Source organism: Chiloscyllium plagiosum, unplaced genomic scaffold (genome assembly GCF_037043375.1).
Source record: "Chiloscyllium plagiosum isolate Xiang-an unplaced genomic scaffold, Cpla_swu_hap1 HiC_scaffold_21, whole genome shotgun sequence".
Taxonomy (NCBI): domain Eukaryota; kingdom Metazoa; phylum Chordata; class Chondrichthyes; order Orectolobiformes; family Hemiscylliidae; genus Chiloscyllium; species Chiloscyllium plagiosum.
The window spans coordinates 33,864,114-33,880,603 of NW_028270159.1; the positions used below are offsets into that span (position 1 = coordinate 33,864,114).

General features: G+C 36.0%; 1 protein-coding gene across 9 annotated transcripts in view; it reads left to right on the forward strand.

Annotated features, from left to right (window-relative positions):
* The window catches only part of LOC122564772 (histone-lysine N-methyltransferase EHMT1-like), a 144,565-nt gene that overhangs the window by 41,193 nt on the left and 86,882 nt on the right, over nucleotides 1-16,490 (forward strand). For all 9 annotated transcript variants that reach the window (XR_015760738.1, XM_043719980.2, XM_043719978.2 and 6 more), the window contains exons 2-3: nucleotides 13,479-13,563; nucleotides 15,765-16,372. Coding sequence is in view for 8 of the 9 variants with exons in the window: in XM_043719980.2 (XP_043575915.1) it covers nucleotides 13,479-13,563; nucleotides 15,765-16,372 (693 nt within the window). In the remaining variant the exon portion in view is untranslated. The remainder of the gene's footprint in view (nucleotides 1-13,478; nucleotides 13,564-15,764; nucleotides 16,373-16,490) is intronic.

A 16,490-nucleotide genomic window follows, 5' to 3' on the forward strand; every position in this document is an offset into this window, starting at 1 on the left:
TGATGACTTGCAACAAAATATTTTTATTCTTTTGTGCTATGTATGACTCCAAACAGTGGAAAATGTTCTCCCTGATTTCCGTGGACTCCAGTTTTGTTGAAGTTTGATGATATCTGACCTTAGAAGTATGTTAAATCGTTGGCATTTTGTCTTGGCCCAATCATAATGGTTCATTGCGGTTGTCTGAGCTTTAAGACCGGCAGAGTGATTGCATATGCACACGGTGGGGCATTTTGCAGTAGCAGAAACAAATAGCGTTACTGAAGGTTTGAGAGCAGGAGGGAAAATCATTCTTATTTTGGTGATCACTCTTCTTCTCTCTTTCCTCCACTCTGCCAAAAATTGCTTTTGTTGTGTATGACATATGTGCTGCAGTGCGCTCAATTTTTTTCAGGATTGCTGTTGCCACAATCTGTGCATCTTGAAGAGAAAATTGTCTGGAGGGCCCAACTTTGCTTCCAATGTGAAATGGCGGTGGCAGATCTTTTTGGGTCTGGTCTGTTTTAAGCCCTTAATGAAAATGAAAGATGACATGAAATGGGACTATTACATCTTGGATTTATTTTATTTTCCTAAATCCTTGAAATATGAGGAAATATATGGAAGTGAACAGGAAAACAAGTATTGGAAAATATCCATAATGTGGTCATTAACTTTTTAAATCGGTGCTGACAATTTTATTGAAACCATAAATCCTTGTAAAACGTTGTACATCAGATATACTTGTTCAGAAGAATTTTTGTTGCTCAATGGACACCTGGAGAGCAAATTAATCTTGGTGGTATTACTCACCCAAATGCATGTGGTTGTTTTGTTCTAATTATATGCCCCATCTTGAGTTACCTTGAGTCAGATCGTGAGATGCATATAATCAAAAGCTCACAATTGACTTTGCATTGACACTTAAAGTAGTATCTGACAAAATTTCTCTAGACTTGTTTTCAAATTAGAACCTATACAATAAATTGTTCTGATTTGGAGATGCAGGTGTTGGACTGGGGTGTACAAAGTTAAAAATCACAACACCAGGTTATAGTCCAACAGGTTTAATTGGAAGCACTAGCTTTCAGTGCGCTGCTCCTTTAAACACCTTATGAAGGAGCGGCGCTCTGACAGCTAGTATGCTTCCAATTAAACCTGTTGGACTATAACCTGGTGTTGTGTGATTTTTAATTGTTTGGAATTCTAAACTTAATGTTGCTCAGACTAAATTTTAATTTTGTACTACTTTTGGGTATATTCTACTGCAGGCAGGCTTTGATAGTCTTCTAAAATGTAATTTTCATGATGGAATTAAAATCTAAAACAAACAATTTTTCTTTGCAATTCTAGCTTCTAATTGCAATTTTAAACTCACTGGCCAGAATTGTAAGCAATGTGCAAAATATGCTGCTGTTCTGTCTTCATTCTTGACATAATGGAAGAGCTCTTAGTATGAGCTATTAAATTATTTCACAAAAGAGAGTTGTACTCAACGTTTTGTTGCAAAGTGAAATTGTGGTCCAAATAATTTTGATGCAAATTTGTGTAAGTCATTGTCACCTATTACTCATTATAAGGTTGATTATTGGATTGAAATTGGGTTGTCATTTTGACTCCTTTTGTAGATTGCCACTTACATTCTTGAAGTAAACTTGCAAAATTACCCAGATTCCCGTCTCCAATGCCTGAGGAACTTATGAAGTCTCATACAAAAATTTTTAAACTGTTGTATTGATAATAAATTCAGATCAAATAGTGTAATAAGTTACAACTTTAGTGAAACTGAAATGAAATTTCAATCAGTGTGTTATGCCTTGTTTTAATACACTTGATCGACAGCACGATTTTATCCTTGACCCACTGTTTTCAGACTGAAAGTTGGGTTGAAATCATTGATTCATAGATCATAAAAATTCTAGTGCATGTTAAGGGAATCTTCTTCTATTTGGATTTTGATGAAGTAGACTATCTGCCATAGTATCCCTTTTTTTTAATACTTGCATATTATAAAATCCCTCCACAACCGAGAGAATGAGAATTTAAAATACGTTTTGAAGTAATCGTGTTCAGTTCTGTTTTGGGTTGCAAAATACTGATATGCAGGATTTTGCATATTTTCAATTCATGCTGACGTAACACATACTATAATATTTTGCATAAGTCCCACAATTCCAAACTGCTTGATGTCAGTTTGACAAAATAAGTAGGAAGTACCAAATATTTGTGTAAAGCTATGCTCAGAGTACTAGCGAGAGTCTTTTGATTAGATGCTTGAATATACGACTATAATACAATTGGAATTTTACATGTTGCTTGATATGTGCTTTACCAAAACTATAATTTGTGTAAAATTGAATTTAATCCTCAGGTGCAGTCACAACTACTTCAATGAAAAATAATTGCCCTTGTCTGCGTGCAACTAGTATCTATAAAGAGTTGGATTTTCAAATACAGTACTCCAACTGGTCGTCTTTGAGCATGCTCACTTGAGTGAATTGAACCCTATTGGGAAGCTGCAGCATTTTCTCACAATTCTTTGAATCTGATGAATGCAATTTTAGGAAAGGCCTTGGATATTGGTTGAATAATATACCATGTTATTGGTTAGTTTTGTGTAAATTTATGTTGCAGTAGCCTACTAGCACTTATTCTTTCATTGGGGAGCAATTTTTAATCTTGGTTTTGGGATTTTTGTATATGCTTTGCATCCATGGATGCAAGATAGCATGTTTTGATTACCTTAAACTATCATTTAGCATTTGACTGTCGACTTAGTTTTGTAATTCTGAAAAGCAATGAATAGATGTAAGTATTTGGGAGGAATTGCATGAAATCTGGCAACATGAATTCTAGCAATTTATTGTTGCTTCCTTTAAGATGCTTTTATGAGGATTGATATGTTGTCAAAAGAATTTAATAAATTGGCATTTTCCATAGTTGGTTGTGTTAGTAGTGTGACTTAAAAAAAAATCTTAACTCGAAGAATTTCAGACCAAAGGAAAAGCATGTATGAATTTTCAGCTTGCTTTAGTATTTTCAATAAGTGATAACTGCTACATCACAATTATTAATAATTTAATTATGTCTGGCTTGCAGTGTCTGCAACATTGATGCATTATGGCGTTTTGGTATTCTAAGATGGAGTATGTTTTTGCTGTATCCTTTTTCCTTTGTTTTAATGTGCATATGCAAACTGAAATGCATATAGTTGGTGCTTGTGGTTGTTCTGTACTTTATATATTGAATGTAAAATGACACCAAATTTCCCTCAACAATTCTCTCCAGTGGTAGTTGTGCTATTCCCTAAGTGGTTGTGGATTACTTCCTTGGTGTTTTTGTGGGATTTTTTTAGATTCCTAATCTCACTTGTTTATTATTAATTATTGAAATTAAGCCATGTGGGACTTTGTGGATATATTGGCTACAATGAGATTGTAGAATTTGGGGAAGCCATAGGGGATACTGTTAGCAAACTGTTAAGTTTATTGACATAAAGTGAAAATTTGCCCGTAGTAGACATAGGAAGGAAGTATCAGTTTTGTCTGCTAATTAACCATAATTTTAGAACTGATTGGGGTCTATGCATCATGTTTCAATTGAATATTTTAAGTATGAATTAAAATCTTTTTCTTTGAAGTAAATTGAGTGGAGCAGTCCAGATCAGCCTCTGGGACCAGGATTTAACCAAAACCAGAAGAGATTAATGCTTTTAGTGCATTTAATGTTGTATTTGTAAATGTAATGCTATATATGGCTCTTGTGATTCAAATGTTGATATAAATCTGCTATAGGAGAAAGTGAGGACTGCAGATGCTGGAGATCAGAGCTGAAAATGTGTTGCTGGAAAAACGCAGCAGGTCAGGCAGCATCCAAGGAACAGGAGAATCGAAGTTTCGGGCATAAGCCCTTCAGGAATGAGGAAAATGTGTCCAGCAGGCTAAGATAAAAGGTAGGGAGGAGGGACTTGGGGGAGGGGCGTTGGAATTGCGATAGGTGGAGGGAGGTCAAGGTGAGGGTGATAGGCCAGAGTGGGGTGGGGGGCGGAGAGGTCAGGAAGAAGATTGCAGGTTAGGAAGGCGGTGCTGAGTTCGAGGGATTTGACTGAGACAAGGTGGGGGGAGGGGAAATGAGGAAACTGGAGAAATCTGAACTCCGATTTCTCTAGTTTCCTCATTTCCCCTCCCCCCACCTTGTCTCAGTCAAATCCCTCAAACTCAGCATTGCCTTCCTAACCTGCAATCTTCTTCCTGACCTCTCCGCCCCCCACCCCACTCCGGCCTATCACCCTCACCTTGACCTCCCTCCACCTATCGCAATTCCAATGCCCCTCCCCCAAGTCCCTCCTCCCTACCTTTTATCTTAGCCTGCTGGACACACTTTCCTCATTCCTGAAGAAGGGTTTATGCCCGAAACGTCGATTCTCCTGTTCCTTGGATGCTGCCTGACCTGCTGCGCTTTTCCAGCAACACATTTTCAGCATAAATCTGCTACACAAAAGTACCCTTTTGAAAATTGAGTGCAAATGTGCTATTTATGCGTTATTTCACACAACTAAACCTTTTGCATTCTCAAGTACAAATCCAGTATGCACAGTTGATTTTCCAAATGCCTTTTGTTTTATGGTCACCTGCAAGAGGTTTTTGAAGGAAGGTTGCTCCAGTGAAACAACGTTTGAATTATTTTCAATGAACCACTTCTAATCTCTTGTCTGTTCAATAGGCTGTTAATTCCTTTCTATCTTTCATTGATAAAATCACTCTTTACTAGACTGTCATTGTTCACTCTGATTTCGGCACTGCAAATACAGCTTATTTTCTCTCCTCTGCACAGGCACTAGCTTTTCCCTCACAGTTGTGCTCTCTCTGTAGCATCTTGATACTTGAGTATGGGCTGTGATTGTTGACACTGAGAGGCTCAAAATCGAACCACATTCCAGTTTTATGGGCATCTGCATGAGACGTCAGGAACCTTGAATGATATATTTTATCGTCCCTGGTCTCCATGTGTTCAAGCCATTTGTCATATCGAGCTGTGGCTATGGCTGTTACTAATTGTAATAAGTTGAGAATCACAGCCCAGATAGGTTTGTGGTCTGGAGTTCTACTGATCAATGACACATGAGGTAGGATTAGATTTGCGTTTGCCTCAATAAATCAAAAATTTAATGTTTTTTGCTTCCATGTCCAGATTTGATGAAAAACCTTTCATGTATAGTAAGACTTTTGAAGAAAGTACTGTTCATAGCATTAGTTTTCAAGAGGTTGCTCCATATAAGCATAAAATGGTTGAAGCTTCAAAGGATTTCACCTTAAGTAAAAGTTTGGCCTTCAAATTTAGCTGTGATGTCAATTGTCTTAAGATGAGTCTTTCTAGAAAGTAATAGAGCATATGTTGTGATGTGAAACAGTACTTCAGAATATAATGTTTTCTCTTGTTATTTTGCCTCATTTGTTTAAAAATGTAGTGACAGATGAAATTTTCCTTGGCAATCAACTTGGGTTCTTTCTTGTTTATTTTGGCTTCAAACGTTATAAGTTGCTTAATTCTGCTTTTTGTTGTGTTTTGACATACACAAAATTTTGTGTAAGCTGTTTTGGTATTCCAATTCTGTTATTTGATAGATTAATATTGAAGCTAAAGCTTATTAATTTCTGTACCCTCAACTGAAACTCTACTTTTTTTCCAGTGTGCATGTCTACTTCAAAGGGAATTGAGTTTAGTGTACTTCATTTACATTGGGATAAAGAAACACTAAGTTACTTAAACAATTTCTACCTGTATAATAACAATTGAGATTAAGCTGAGGTGACAGTTTCACAAAACTTTTTTTAATTTGGGTCAAGCTGCCTGTACAGTGCTTTTTCATATACCGCTGTAACCTTGGTGTTATGTATTATATTTTTAGACTGCTTGACTACTTTCAGTAAAGCACAAAATGCCATAGTTGTCCTTCTAGTTGAACTGTAGCCTTTTTGCAAGTAGTTTATTGAACTACATTAAGTTTGGTATAATATCGTGATGAACCATTTTAGAAATTTGTGATTCACTCAATAAGTCTTCAAAAAGTTTTCCAATAAATAAAGATGGATTAGTCAAGTTAGATTTCTGGCAATTAATTTGTCTAAGTTACACCCAAGTCTGAACTAGAGCTGATTTTTAAAGAGTGGGGCATTATTTATTTTTGTACTGAGGTTATTTCTATTCATAGTCCTACACATTCTGCATTAAGCATGTGACAATGAAATGTTACACTTGTCAAGATTTAGTGCTTGTTTCTACCTGTGAAATTGCTCAGTATTTTTGTTTCAAATTAGGTAAATGATGAACAGTTAAGACTCGCCAAGAGGGAGATGTTTATCTATCTTCATGATCCTACTTTTCACAATTATAAGACACAGATCATTGTTTAATGAATTAAATGTATACTAATTGAACTGAACATTTTCTTGAAATTTCAAGAAATTTTAAAGAGCTTAAAGCAAAGAATGTTGTCTAAATAAGCCTCAAAATGGCAGATAATTTTATCTGCTAGGACTCCTGTTATGAAATGGCTGAATCTGCAGTCAGCTGTCAGTATTGAGCATGCTCAGGTCATTGAATTGTAGTCCATAGGGGGAGATGAAGAGTAGAAGCTCAGGAACGGTCTTCAGCAGGGACTGGGATTTACTACTGTTTGTCTTTGTCCATGAAAAGGTACCAAAGTGACTTGTAGATCTTTATTTTTGGAGACTTTGCTTTCTAAAAAGGTAATTTTCACTTGCTGCTTGTGGCTCAACTTTGTTGATAGTTATGAAATCCCAATCTTCCTGAATAGTTTATGACCAAATAAAATTCCCCAAATAATGCTCCTAAATTTAAAGAATAATGATTCATAACAGGGAATTGTTAAGCAATGTGAGCAAAACTGCAAGATAACCACTTGATTGTGGAACTTTAAACATTACTGGATTTTAATGTTCCAAATAATACTGTTTTATATAGGTTGATGAGCTTACAGCATTGATAACTGAAATGTTTATCCAATAGGTTGAAGGTAATACTTCTCATTTGAAGTAATATGGATGATGATTGTGCATTCAAGATTAACTATCTTAAAGAAAGATAGCAGACACACTAGGATGTTAAGGGTTTATCAAGAAAACTGCAAAAGGCAAATTACAAGTATGTTTTTAAGCTGGTATATAAATTTCTGCCCCATTAAATGATCAAGATACATCCATTTTATCATACATACTTGAGGTGTAAAATTGCTAACATTCTGATTTCAAATGTTATTGGATGTCAGTCAGTTAGTTGTATTTTGGGCATTCAAAGCTGAAATTGCATGATTTAGGGACCTTATACTGAGCAAACGTATAATGCTCGCTCTTTGAGGACATGCTACTTTCAGCTGAAAGGAAATGTAAATTCAGTATAGTTTTCAGAACTGTAGTTAACTGTGCAGCGTTAATCTGTGGTGTGTTTCTTAATACAATGTATTTTCTTGGTTATTGAAAGATGACTGGTGAGATGTGTTGGTAATTTCTGTCGCATTTTCTGGCAAGAACGATCAAATATTTAAAACAGATACCTTGAGGACTTCATGTGTGCTTCTATTTGTGCCTCTGTATTTTTCTAGTTTCTAGGCATTAGTCTTATTGTCAAGGAGACTTTAAATGTTTAACAAAAACAAAGTAATGGATAAACTCAGCAGGTCTGTCAACACCTGTGTGGAGAGAGGAGCAGAGTTAGAGTCTGCTATGTTTCTTAAGTGTATGGTGATCTGAAATATGTTTGGCTTATAATGAAAATTAGTAGCTTTGATACTTATTTGGTTGGCTGTAGGAAAATACACATTGTTTTTTTAGTGAAAACAATATAGAGACTTCTATTTATAATATGGTTTTATGGTGGCATAAATGTCTACCTCCATACCCTTTATGTGATGGATTTGAGCAGATTTATTGCCAACAGTTGGGCATCTGAAATGTGTTTTAGTCTAGAAGCGTGTTGCTTTGCTCCAAACATCAAAAAGCATACATGGAACTATTTGGTGTTTGAGCTTTTGTAAACTTACTTCATGGAGCAATGCTTCCTGTGGATTAACTTTGCTGCATGAATCTTCTAAATGTGTTGCACGGTGTTCATTACATTAGCTGCAATTCTTCTGAAACAGTGCTTTTTGCCATCTCTTTCTGGAGAGTATTATGTACTCTTGCACATATTTATTGGAACAGTTAAAATATTTTAAGTGGATTGACAATTTAGCTGTAGTTATGGTATCCAGTTGAGCTACTTTAAACATTTCATTGTGTTCAGAGCCTCTTTTTCCCCACTTCAGTGGGATCTTCTTTGTCATGTAGCTCATGATGCGCATTGTTGACAACCAGTATAGCATATGGAGCATTTTAGTAACTGCGACAATAGTTTTTCAGAAATACTGCAGTTTTAAAGCATGAAATTAAGTAGTTTATGAAATGTGACTTGAGATAACATAAATCTGAGTGTAAAAAGAAAGAAAGTTGAATGGAACTTTTAATATGAAACACCAGTTAACAGCATCTGTTGGTGAGTAAGTAGTGGGTGCTGTTTTTCAGCGTCATTGAGATTTAATTATTCAGTCAAAAGGAAATAATTTAGTAGTTGGAGCCAACAGAAATTTGAAAAAGATTTGGCTATTGTGTTTTGGTGTCATTTTTTTCCTGAATTTACAGTCTTTGTGTCACGAAAGCCTCACTTGCTAAATAGGGGAAATACTTTTATCTGAGGTATCTTTGCATTATAATGGTATTATAAAATGTCAACATTACTACATTCTCAAACAAATATACTATTAATTAAAAGTTAATATAGTGTTCATGTAATTGGGAATTAACTTATTGCTCATGCACCAACAATTGGAATAAAAACGGTAACATTTCATTACAGCATACAGACTCAATTGCTGAGATTTATAATGGTATATAGAAGCCTGCATTCCTTGTCATATTCAAGTCGAGTAGCAAAGAGCAACCCCTCTACTTTTTTCTCTGCACTTATCGCATTCAATTTCAGAGTGATTATGGGGCACTTTCAAATGGGAAGCATTTTCTCAGAAGTCCTAAGATTTTGGGACTCAGACTTATTGAAATACATATTTTGTATTAGCCATGCTCTCAATATTTGTCATTATTTCGAGATGCCAGTGTTGGACTGGGATGTACAAAGTTAAAAATATACAACACGAGGTTATAGTCCAACACGTTTATTTGTTTGTTTTTTCAGATTCCACATTTCCATCAAACCCCATCCCCATGACCTTCTATTCCCTTTTCTATCAAGAATCTTTCTACTCCTCCCTTAAAAATATTTAATGATCTCAATTGTACTGCCTTCTGAGGCAGAGTTCCAGAGTTGCACAACCCTCATTGTCATCTCGGTATTTGGTGATAATGATAAGGCCTTGCTCTGGAATTAGACTTAATGTTTTGAAACAGCAAGTGAGAACTGCATTTTAATACCAAGTTCAAAAATTAAGTAGCAAGTTAGTCCATTTAAACCTACGTTTTTTTGTAATAGAGTGGCAAGAAAAAGATGACTGCGGCCAACGCATCCCGAATAATACAGGTTGAAATAAATAAAAGGCATAGCTCTAACCTGGCATGACAAAAATGTGATGTTGTTTAAATTAATCTATATCTTGATTTTAGCAGTCTACATTAATTCCAATAAAATTGAATAATACCCATAGCCTTTTAGTATTACCTCAAGGTACAATTGATATATTTAATTACAGGTTAATTGAAACTCAAGGCACTTGAAACTACTGTCTTTATATTGCCAACTCCATCAAACCTATTAGGAAATGACAATTTCGTTCAGAGTTTTTGTTGAGTTTACGCAACTTCTATTGCTCCTTCTAGCCTGTAAGAGTGACTCCTATAGGCAATCATCAGTACTATTTCCCCACAGTTAACATGAATTGCCTGAGTGCTGTTTAAGTCTGAGAGTGGGAGAGGTTCTTAACTCTGTGTGTGTGTGTTTTCACTCTACACCTTTTTTTTAGAATTCTATCTAACCTTAGTAAGACGAAACTCAGTCTGGAACAACTGCAATTGGAGAATAACGCCTCTTACTCTATTTGTTTTTCTAAACATTGACTTTTGCTACTTGTGAATCCTTTGTCCTATTTTCTGAAAAAATTCTAAATTCTCTTTCTGATTGGAATTATATATCTGAGCAACTTTTTTGAGCCTTGATTGTTCTATTGAACTGGATGTATAGAAATACATGGGCAGATCGAAACATCTTGATCTGTTAGAAAAAAGAACAGAGGACCCAACAGCTTCCTGTATTTTGGTGCTTGTGTGAAAGCCCTTTTGGACTTTACTCACTTCAATTCCAATGATCTTGGCGCTATAAAAACAATAGCTGGCAGTCATATTTTGCCATAGATTGAGTCTGAGAAACCCTTTTCATGATAAGGCGCTGCCTCCCAGTGTCCAGTTTCATTCTGAACAAAGTCAGTATGTTTTCCCAAATGTCATCAGAGTCTCCTGGTGCATTACTTATGCTGATGCCAGAAACATCAAAAAAATCACTAAACCCCCTCAAGATGATACATTTGAATATAGAATTACTACTGAAAATTAACCTTGAATGTCGCAGTTCCTCTCGTGCTGCAAATGATTACACTTGACATTCACATAAGTGTTTGAATGCATGCAGTTTGCACCATAGAAGGAAACCATTGGGCATGTCATTGCTGCTGCTAGCTCTTCAATTGGAACTGTCTAATCTAATCCCATTTGTTAGGCTTTCCCTCAAATACATTGTTCAATTTTAAATTAGGCCAAACTTGGTCTCAATAACTTTCTTATGGGAAAGCATTTCAAATTCTAACAAACTTGTATTATTTTAATTTCCTTTTTTGATTTTTCAGTGAACTGTCAAAATTTATGCCTCCATATTACCAATTTTCATAGGAGAAAGAAACATTTAATTCTCTCAATCTTTCATAATTTTGAAAATGTCTTTTACCTTCTCTATTCCAGGGGAATAACGTCTTTCTCCACAGGTATAATGTGTAGTTCCTAACATTCTGGTGAGGCTTCACTGTCTGTTACCACAACTCCATAAAACCAGATGCACAATTGATGTGCTGAATAGCAAGTCTGACCTACCCAATACCTTGTGTAAATTCAATAACTTTGACTTGCTTGAATGTCAACGCACATGTGTATTAGAATTTAATTTGCATTTTAATAACCTTTCAATCTGCAGTCTTTATAAATCTGTTTATGCGTAGTACCAAATTTATTTCTCCATTTGAAGTCTTGCGATTTATTATCTTGGCTTTTTTACTACAGTTTCAGAACTTCATTGCAAACTTTACGTATGTAACTTAACTTTATTCTAAATATTAATAAAAGTTTAATGTAGGGAGATGATGTTGAAATGTTCAAAAGCAAAACAGATTGAAGCAGGCTATTTGCATGGTTGAGGGATCTAGGTAATACTTTATCTCATTTTTCAGTGTGCAGACTTTTGAGGTCTGTGCAAAGCATTGACTTCCAAAACTGGAAGTCATTGCTTTGAGAAGCTGATCAGTGTGTGCAGAAGCTCAGTGATACTGCGGAACAACTGCATGACTGTGCAGCTTGGAGGGCACGTTGGATCCAGAATGAATTACTAAATTATTTTTTTTTAAAAAGCTGCATTTACGTAGCAACTTTCACAACCACTGAACATCCCAACACACTTTAATTAATTTTGGAGTGTGGTAAACCTTGTAACATAGCAAATGTGGCAGCCCATTTAGGTACATGCACAATATTTTAGGTGTAGGTTGAAAAATGGTAAATAAGATTTGCACCAATTAAGTGCCAGGCAGTGACCATCTTCAATAAGAAGAATCTAACCATCTCAGGAAGACATTGAATTGTATTACTGTTGCTGAATCTTCCATTCTCAACATCCTGGGGTTACTATTTACCAGAAGTAATTGAAGTAGCCATGAACTAGACTGTAACTGTAGGATCAGGTCAGAGACTAGGACTTCTGCAAGAAGTAATTCACCACCTGACTCAAAGTCTGTCCACCATCTACAAGATACAGGTCAGGAGTGTGATGGAATATGCTTAGCTTACCTGACTAAGTGCAGATTCAACTGCATTCAAGAAGCTGAATACCATCCAGGACAAAGCAACTCATTTGAATTGCACCTCATTAACTATTTATCCCATCGACACAGAGTGGCAGCAGTGTTTACCATCTATAATGTATACTGTAGCAACTCGGCAAAAGCACCTTTATCAATAAAGTCTAGACCCATAATTTTTACTATTAAGAAGTACAAGGGCAGTAGATGCATGAGAATACCACCACTAGCAAGTTCCCCTCCCTGGCACACAACATTCTGATTTGGAAATATGTTCCCAATACTTCACTCTTACAGGGTCAAAACCCTACGGTCAGCAAATCAAACTTTTTCTGTCAGCATGCTTGTGAAATTGACCTTTATTAGAAAGGAGATGATTTCATTTCAGTTTTGCTCATTGTGTTATGAATGTACCTTGGCCACATGGACTTCAGTGGTTCAAGAAAGCAACCAGGGAAGGGTGACAAATTCTGGCCTAGCCAATGATACCCACCATGTGAAAGAATATTTAAACAAATGGTGGTAACTTGTAGAAGACTTGTAGAATGTTGTGGAGACCAGCCAGATACGTAGACAAGTTGGAATTCATTAATTGGAGAAAAAAATTGAGTTATAATTCTCACCACCTCAATATTCTCCATGTATATTCAATATTAGTTTGCAACATTTGCCCACAGTGGATGTTTGAACTTTAGTATTTTGTGGAGGAAAAAATATTTTGGCCTGTCAAATATCACCTTTGGTTAATATTAAATAGCAACCATAGCCTCCCATTAACCTGACCTTGAACAGAACCATCTAGTATAGTGAACTCAAGCCCCTGCCTGGACCCCAGTGTGTTTCCTTGGAACAAGATGAATATAACCTGGCACTTTGTAATTCATTATTTTTCTGCTTGTTTTACGCAGCCACAGCACAATGAAAATGGTTTTTTTAAAGTTAAATTATGTATTGCATGTTATTGAGTTATGCCAGTATACCATTGCTGATTTGCAGAATTTAGGGGTTGTGCTTCACCCACTGGGGTTCTTGAGTGTTTTTTTTGTTCAAACTAATCCTTGCAACTTGACAACATCGTGAAAATCACAAAATGTCAGAGTAATCTAGGGTTAGCTTCCTTCTGCATTCTAGTGCAATTGATCTTATTGAAAAGGGATGATTTCAGAAGGCAATAGATCGCTGAAATTGAACTCATTTGATGGAAATTCATTTAATGGCTTTCATTGGTCACTGAATCTCCAAATGTGCATGAATTATAAAGAAAGAAGAACTGAAGTCAACAAAAATAAACTACCTATTCAACCTATTTAAAAACAAAGTATATTTACATGCAGGTACAATACATCTATAAATGATAGTAATTCTCTTTGGATTTCAGTCTCCAGATATGACTGGGGCAGATACTGCTATAGAAGATCGGAAGCGGGAAGTGGTAAAGGAACTATCCACAACTGAAGACAAAGGTAAATAAAGACACAAGCTCAAAAGCTAAATACCATTAATATTTTTTTGAATATGTTGTCTAAACAAAGCACTAAGACTTTTAGTTCGTGGAGCGTTTGGAAGTAATTCCTGTGAATCTAATAAAAAAAATGGATTTTGATTTCCAATTATGATAGTCAATTGATGTAGTTCATACATGACTATGGAATTTAAAGTAAGTCATGTAGGATAGAAGAGTTTGTCTTAGTTGATTTAGAAGTGCCATTTAACATAATATTACAGCAATTGTATTTGGTAAAAGATACTAGTTAGGCTTTCAGTAGAAGGACAAATTCATAATTTGAAATGCGCAAACTTTCACAGGAGTGTTAGCTCTTTGAAGATAACTTGTGAAATGCATGCTTAGGAAATTGACTTCACATGTTAGAATTCATGACTGGAATTTTGGACAGTTAACATAAAATCAAACAGTTCAGAGTTCAGAAATGACTTTGATGTGGGGATAGAAAGTAGTGCAGGTATTTCGGACATAATGTGTGCTTTGTCAACTTGAATTGGCTATATTGCGTTTGGTGACTAGTGGACACCACTTGGATCGTGCAAACTTTCTACTGCATGTGTAATTTTCTACAGCACGAGGTTGCATGGGAATGCAACCATCGCATTATGCCAGAAATACCTGTAAGACCAAATTTACATATGACACTAAAATAGTTGGGAAAGTAAGTTGCAATGAAGAAATAATAAATTTACAAATGGATATTGGAAAGTTAGGTGAATGGGCCAGAACTTGGCGAATGAAGTTTAACGTGGATATCCATTTTTGTCAGAGGTATAGAAAGGCAACTTAATATCTAAATGGAGGAAAAACTTCAGTACTTCAGCGCAAATGGCTCTGTGTGTCCTTTAGCATGAATTACAAAAACTAGCATGCAGGTACAGAAAGTAGTCAAGCAAGTGGAATTTTGGCACTTATTGATAAATGAATAGAGTATAAGAGTAGGGAAGTGTTGCTGCAACTCTGAGGTATTAGTGAGATCGCATTTGGATTATTGCATACAATTTTTGTCCCCTTACTTGAGGAGGGACGTAGTTGTATTGGAGGTAGTTCAGAGGAGGTTCACGAGATTGATCCAACAGATGAGAGATTTGTTTTAACAGGATTGAGCAGTTTAGGCCTATACTCTCTGAACTTTAGAAGAATGAGAGGGCATCTAATTGAGGTATTTTAGATGATAAAGGGGAAATTCACTACCTTGGAGGAGACTAGAACATTGGGTAAATTTAAGGAGGAGCCAGGCAGATTTTTAATTAATAATGGGTTGAAGTGTTATGGAGAGCAGGCACGAAAGTGGAGTTGAGGCCGGCTAAGATCAGCTACTATTGTATCAAATGTCAGTGCAAACTCAAGTGGCTGAATTGTCCACTTCTCCTCCTCGTTCTTATATTCTAAAGAGGTTATTGACCCATCTTGTCCATGCCAGTGCTTTACAAAAGCAACCCTCCGCTTGACCATTCCCTTGACAGCTTGACAGTTTCCTTGCCAGTTTCAAGACATTTATCTTTTTGCATATTTGTTTCTACTTTTAACAATCTCAAAGGACACTTAGCCACATGTACAGAGCATCTTATGTCTTAGGGTGTTCTTTGACCTATCCAAAAAGTGTACCCTGTTTCTTGAAAGAACTCATGGCAGCTTTGGACTGTCTCCAGAAAGATATGAAGCACGCAAATTGTGTTCCGGACACCCACTAATAAAAATTAACATGCAGTTGTGCCCATGAACCATGGATGTGCAATTATAATCCAGCCCTGTTGTCCTCCCCTGGTGATAATCATGGGTTTCAGGGACAGATCTTCCTGAATTCCAACTCTTGGATCGTTTTGATTAATTTAGGCTTAAGGTTATTTCTAGCCAGTTTTAGTGCCTTTATTATTTCTGCAGAGGTAAAATTTCACAATTTTCTCCAAGTGAAGGAGTCTGAAAATGAGTATTTCCACTGTAAACTTACCTTCTTGTGAGTCTCAAAATTTAAATGTTTAAAATTATTTTCTAAAACTGTTGATTTGTTACAGTTATTTCATTTTGAGATTTAAAAAAGTCTTGCTGCATGTATTAAGAATTTCACATTTTCGCTATTGATTGTAATTATTTCTTTAGTTTATCCACATAATGTTTTTATGGAGAGAAATAATGCAACATCTGTGATTTACACTACAGGAAGTGACCTTACAGCTGCTAATTTGAGTGCCACAGAGAAGCCGCTGGAAGCTTGTGAGATGTTTGCAGATGGTGAAACCAATGGTTCTTGTGAAAAGAGTGAGGAAGCATCTTCAACAAAGATTCATCAAACATCAGTTAGAAACACTCAGGACACTGTGAAAACAGCATCATGGGATTTAAGTGAACTAAAGCAGATAAATGAAAATGGAATATTGGGAGAAGACAATAAGACTGTTAAAACAAGCAATCATATGAATTCAGATGATTTGACACTAACGCCTTTGACAGGAAGTAATGGATTTGTTTTAAATAGTAAACCTTTACTTCAGGTACAGACTGGGAGTCCTCCTCTAATCGGTCATGCTGCCAAAACACTTCCTTCATCTCCTAGCAAGGGTGGAGGAGTTAACAAGGTAAAAAACTTTAATGCAGTTGAAGTTCTGCAAAATCAAGCCATGAAACCGCTTAATATGGCATTAGCCAAATCAGGAGAAGAAAACCCAGAAGAAAATACATCTCAGGCTAAAAAACTGTCACAAGGCCTTAATGCTGAGGTCAAGATTCACAGAGCCAGGAAGACTCTGCCTAAACTCAATTCAAATCAGGTGAGAATTTGGCCTTCAAAAAAAAACTACTGGTATTGGCTACAAACATTTTTTGGCCAATTAACTCAACTTTGGAATTAACCACTTTTGACCAGATGCCTCAATAAGGATTAGAACA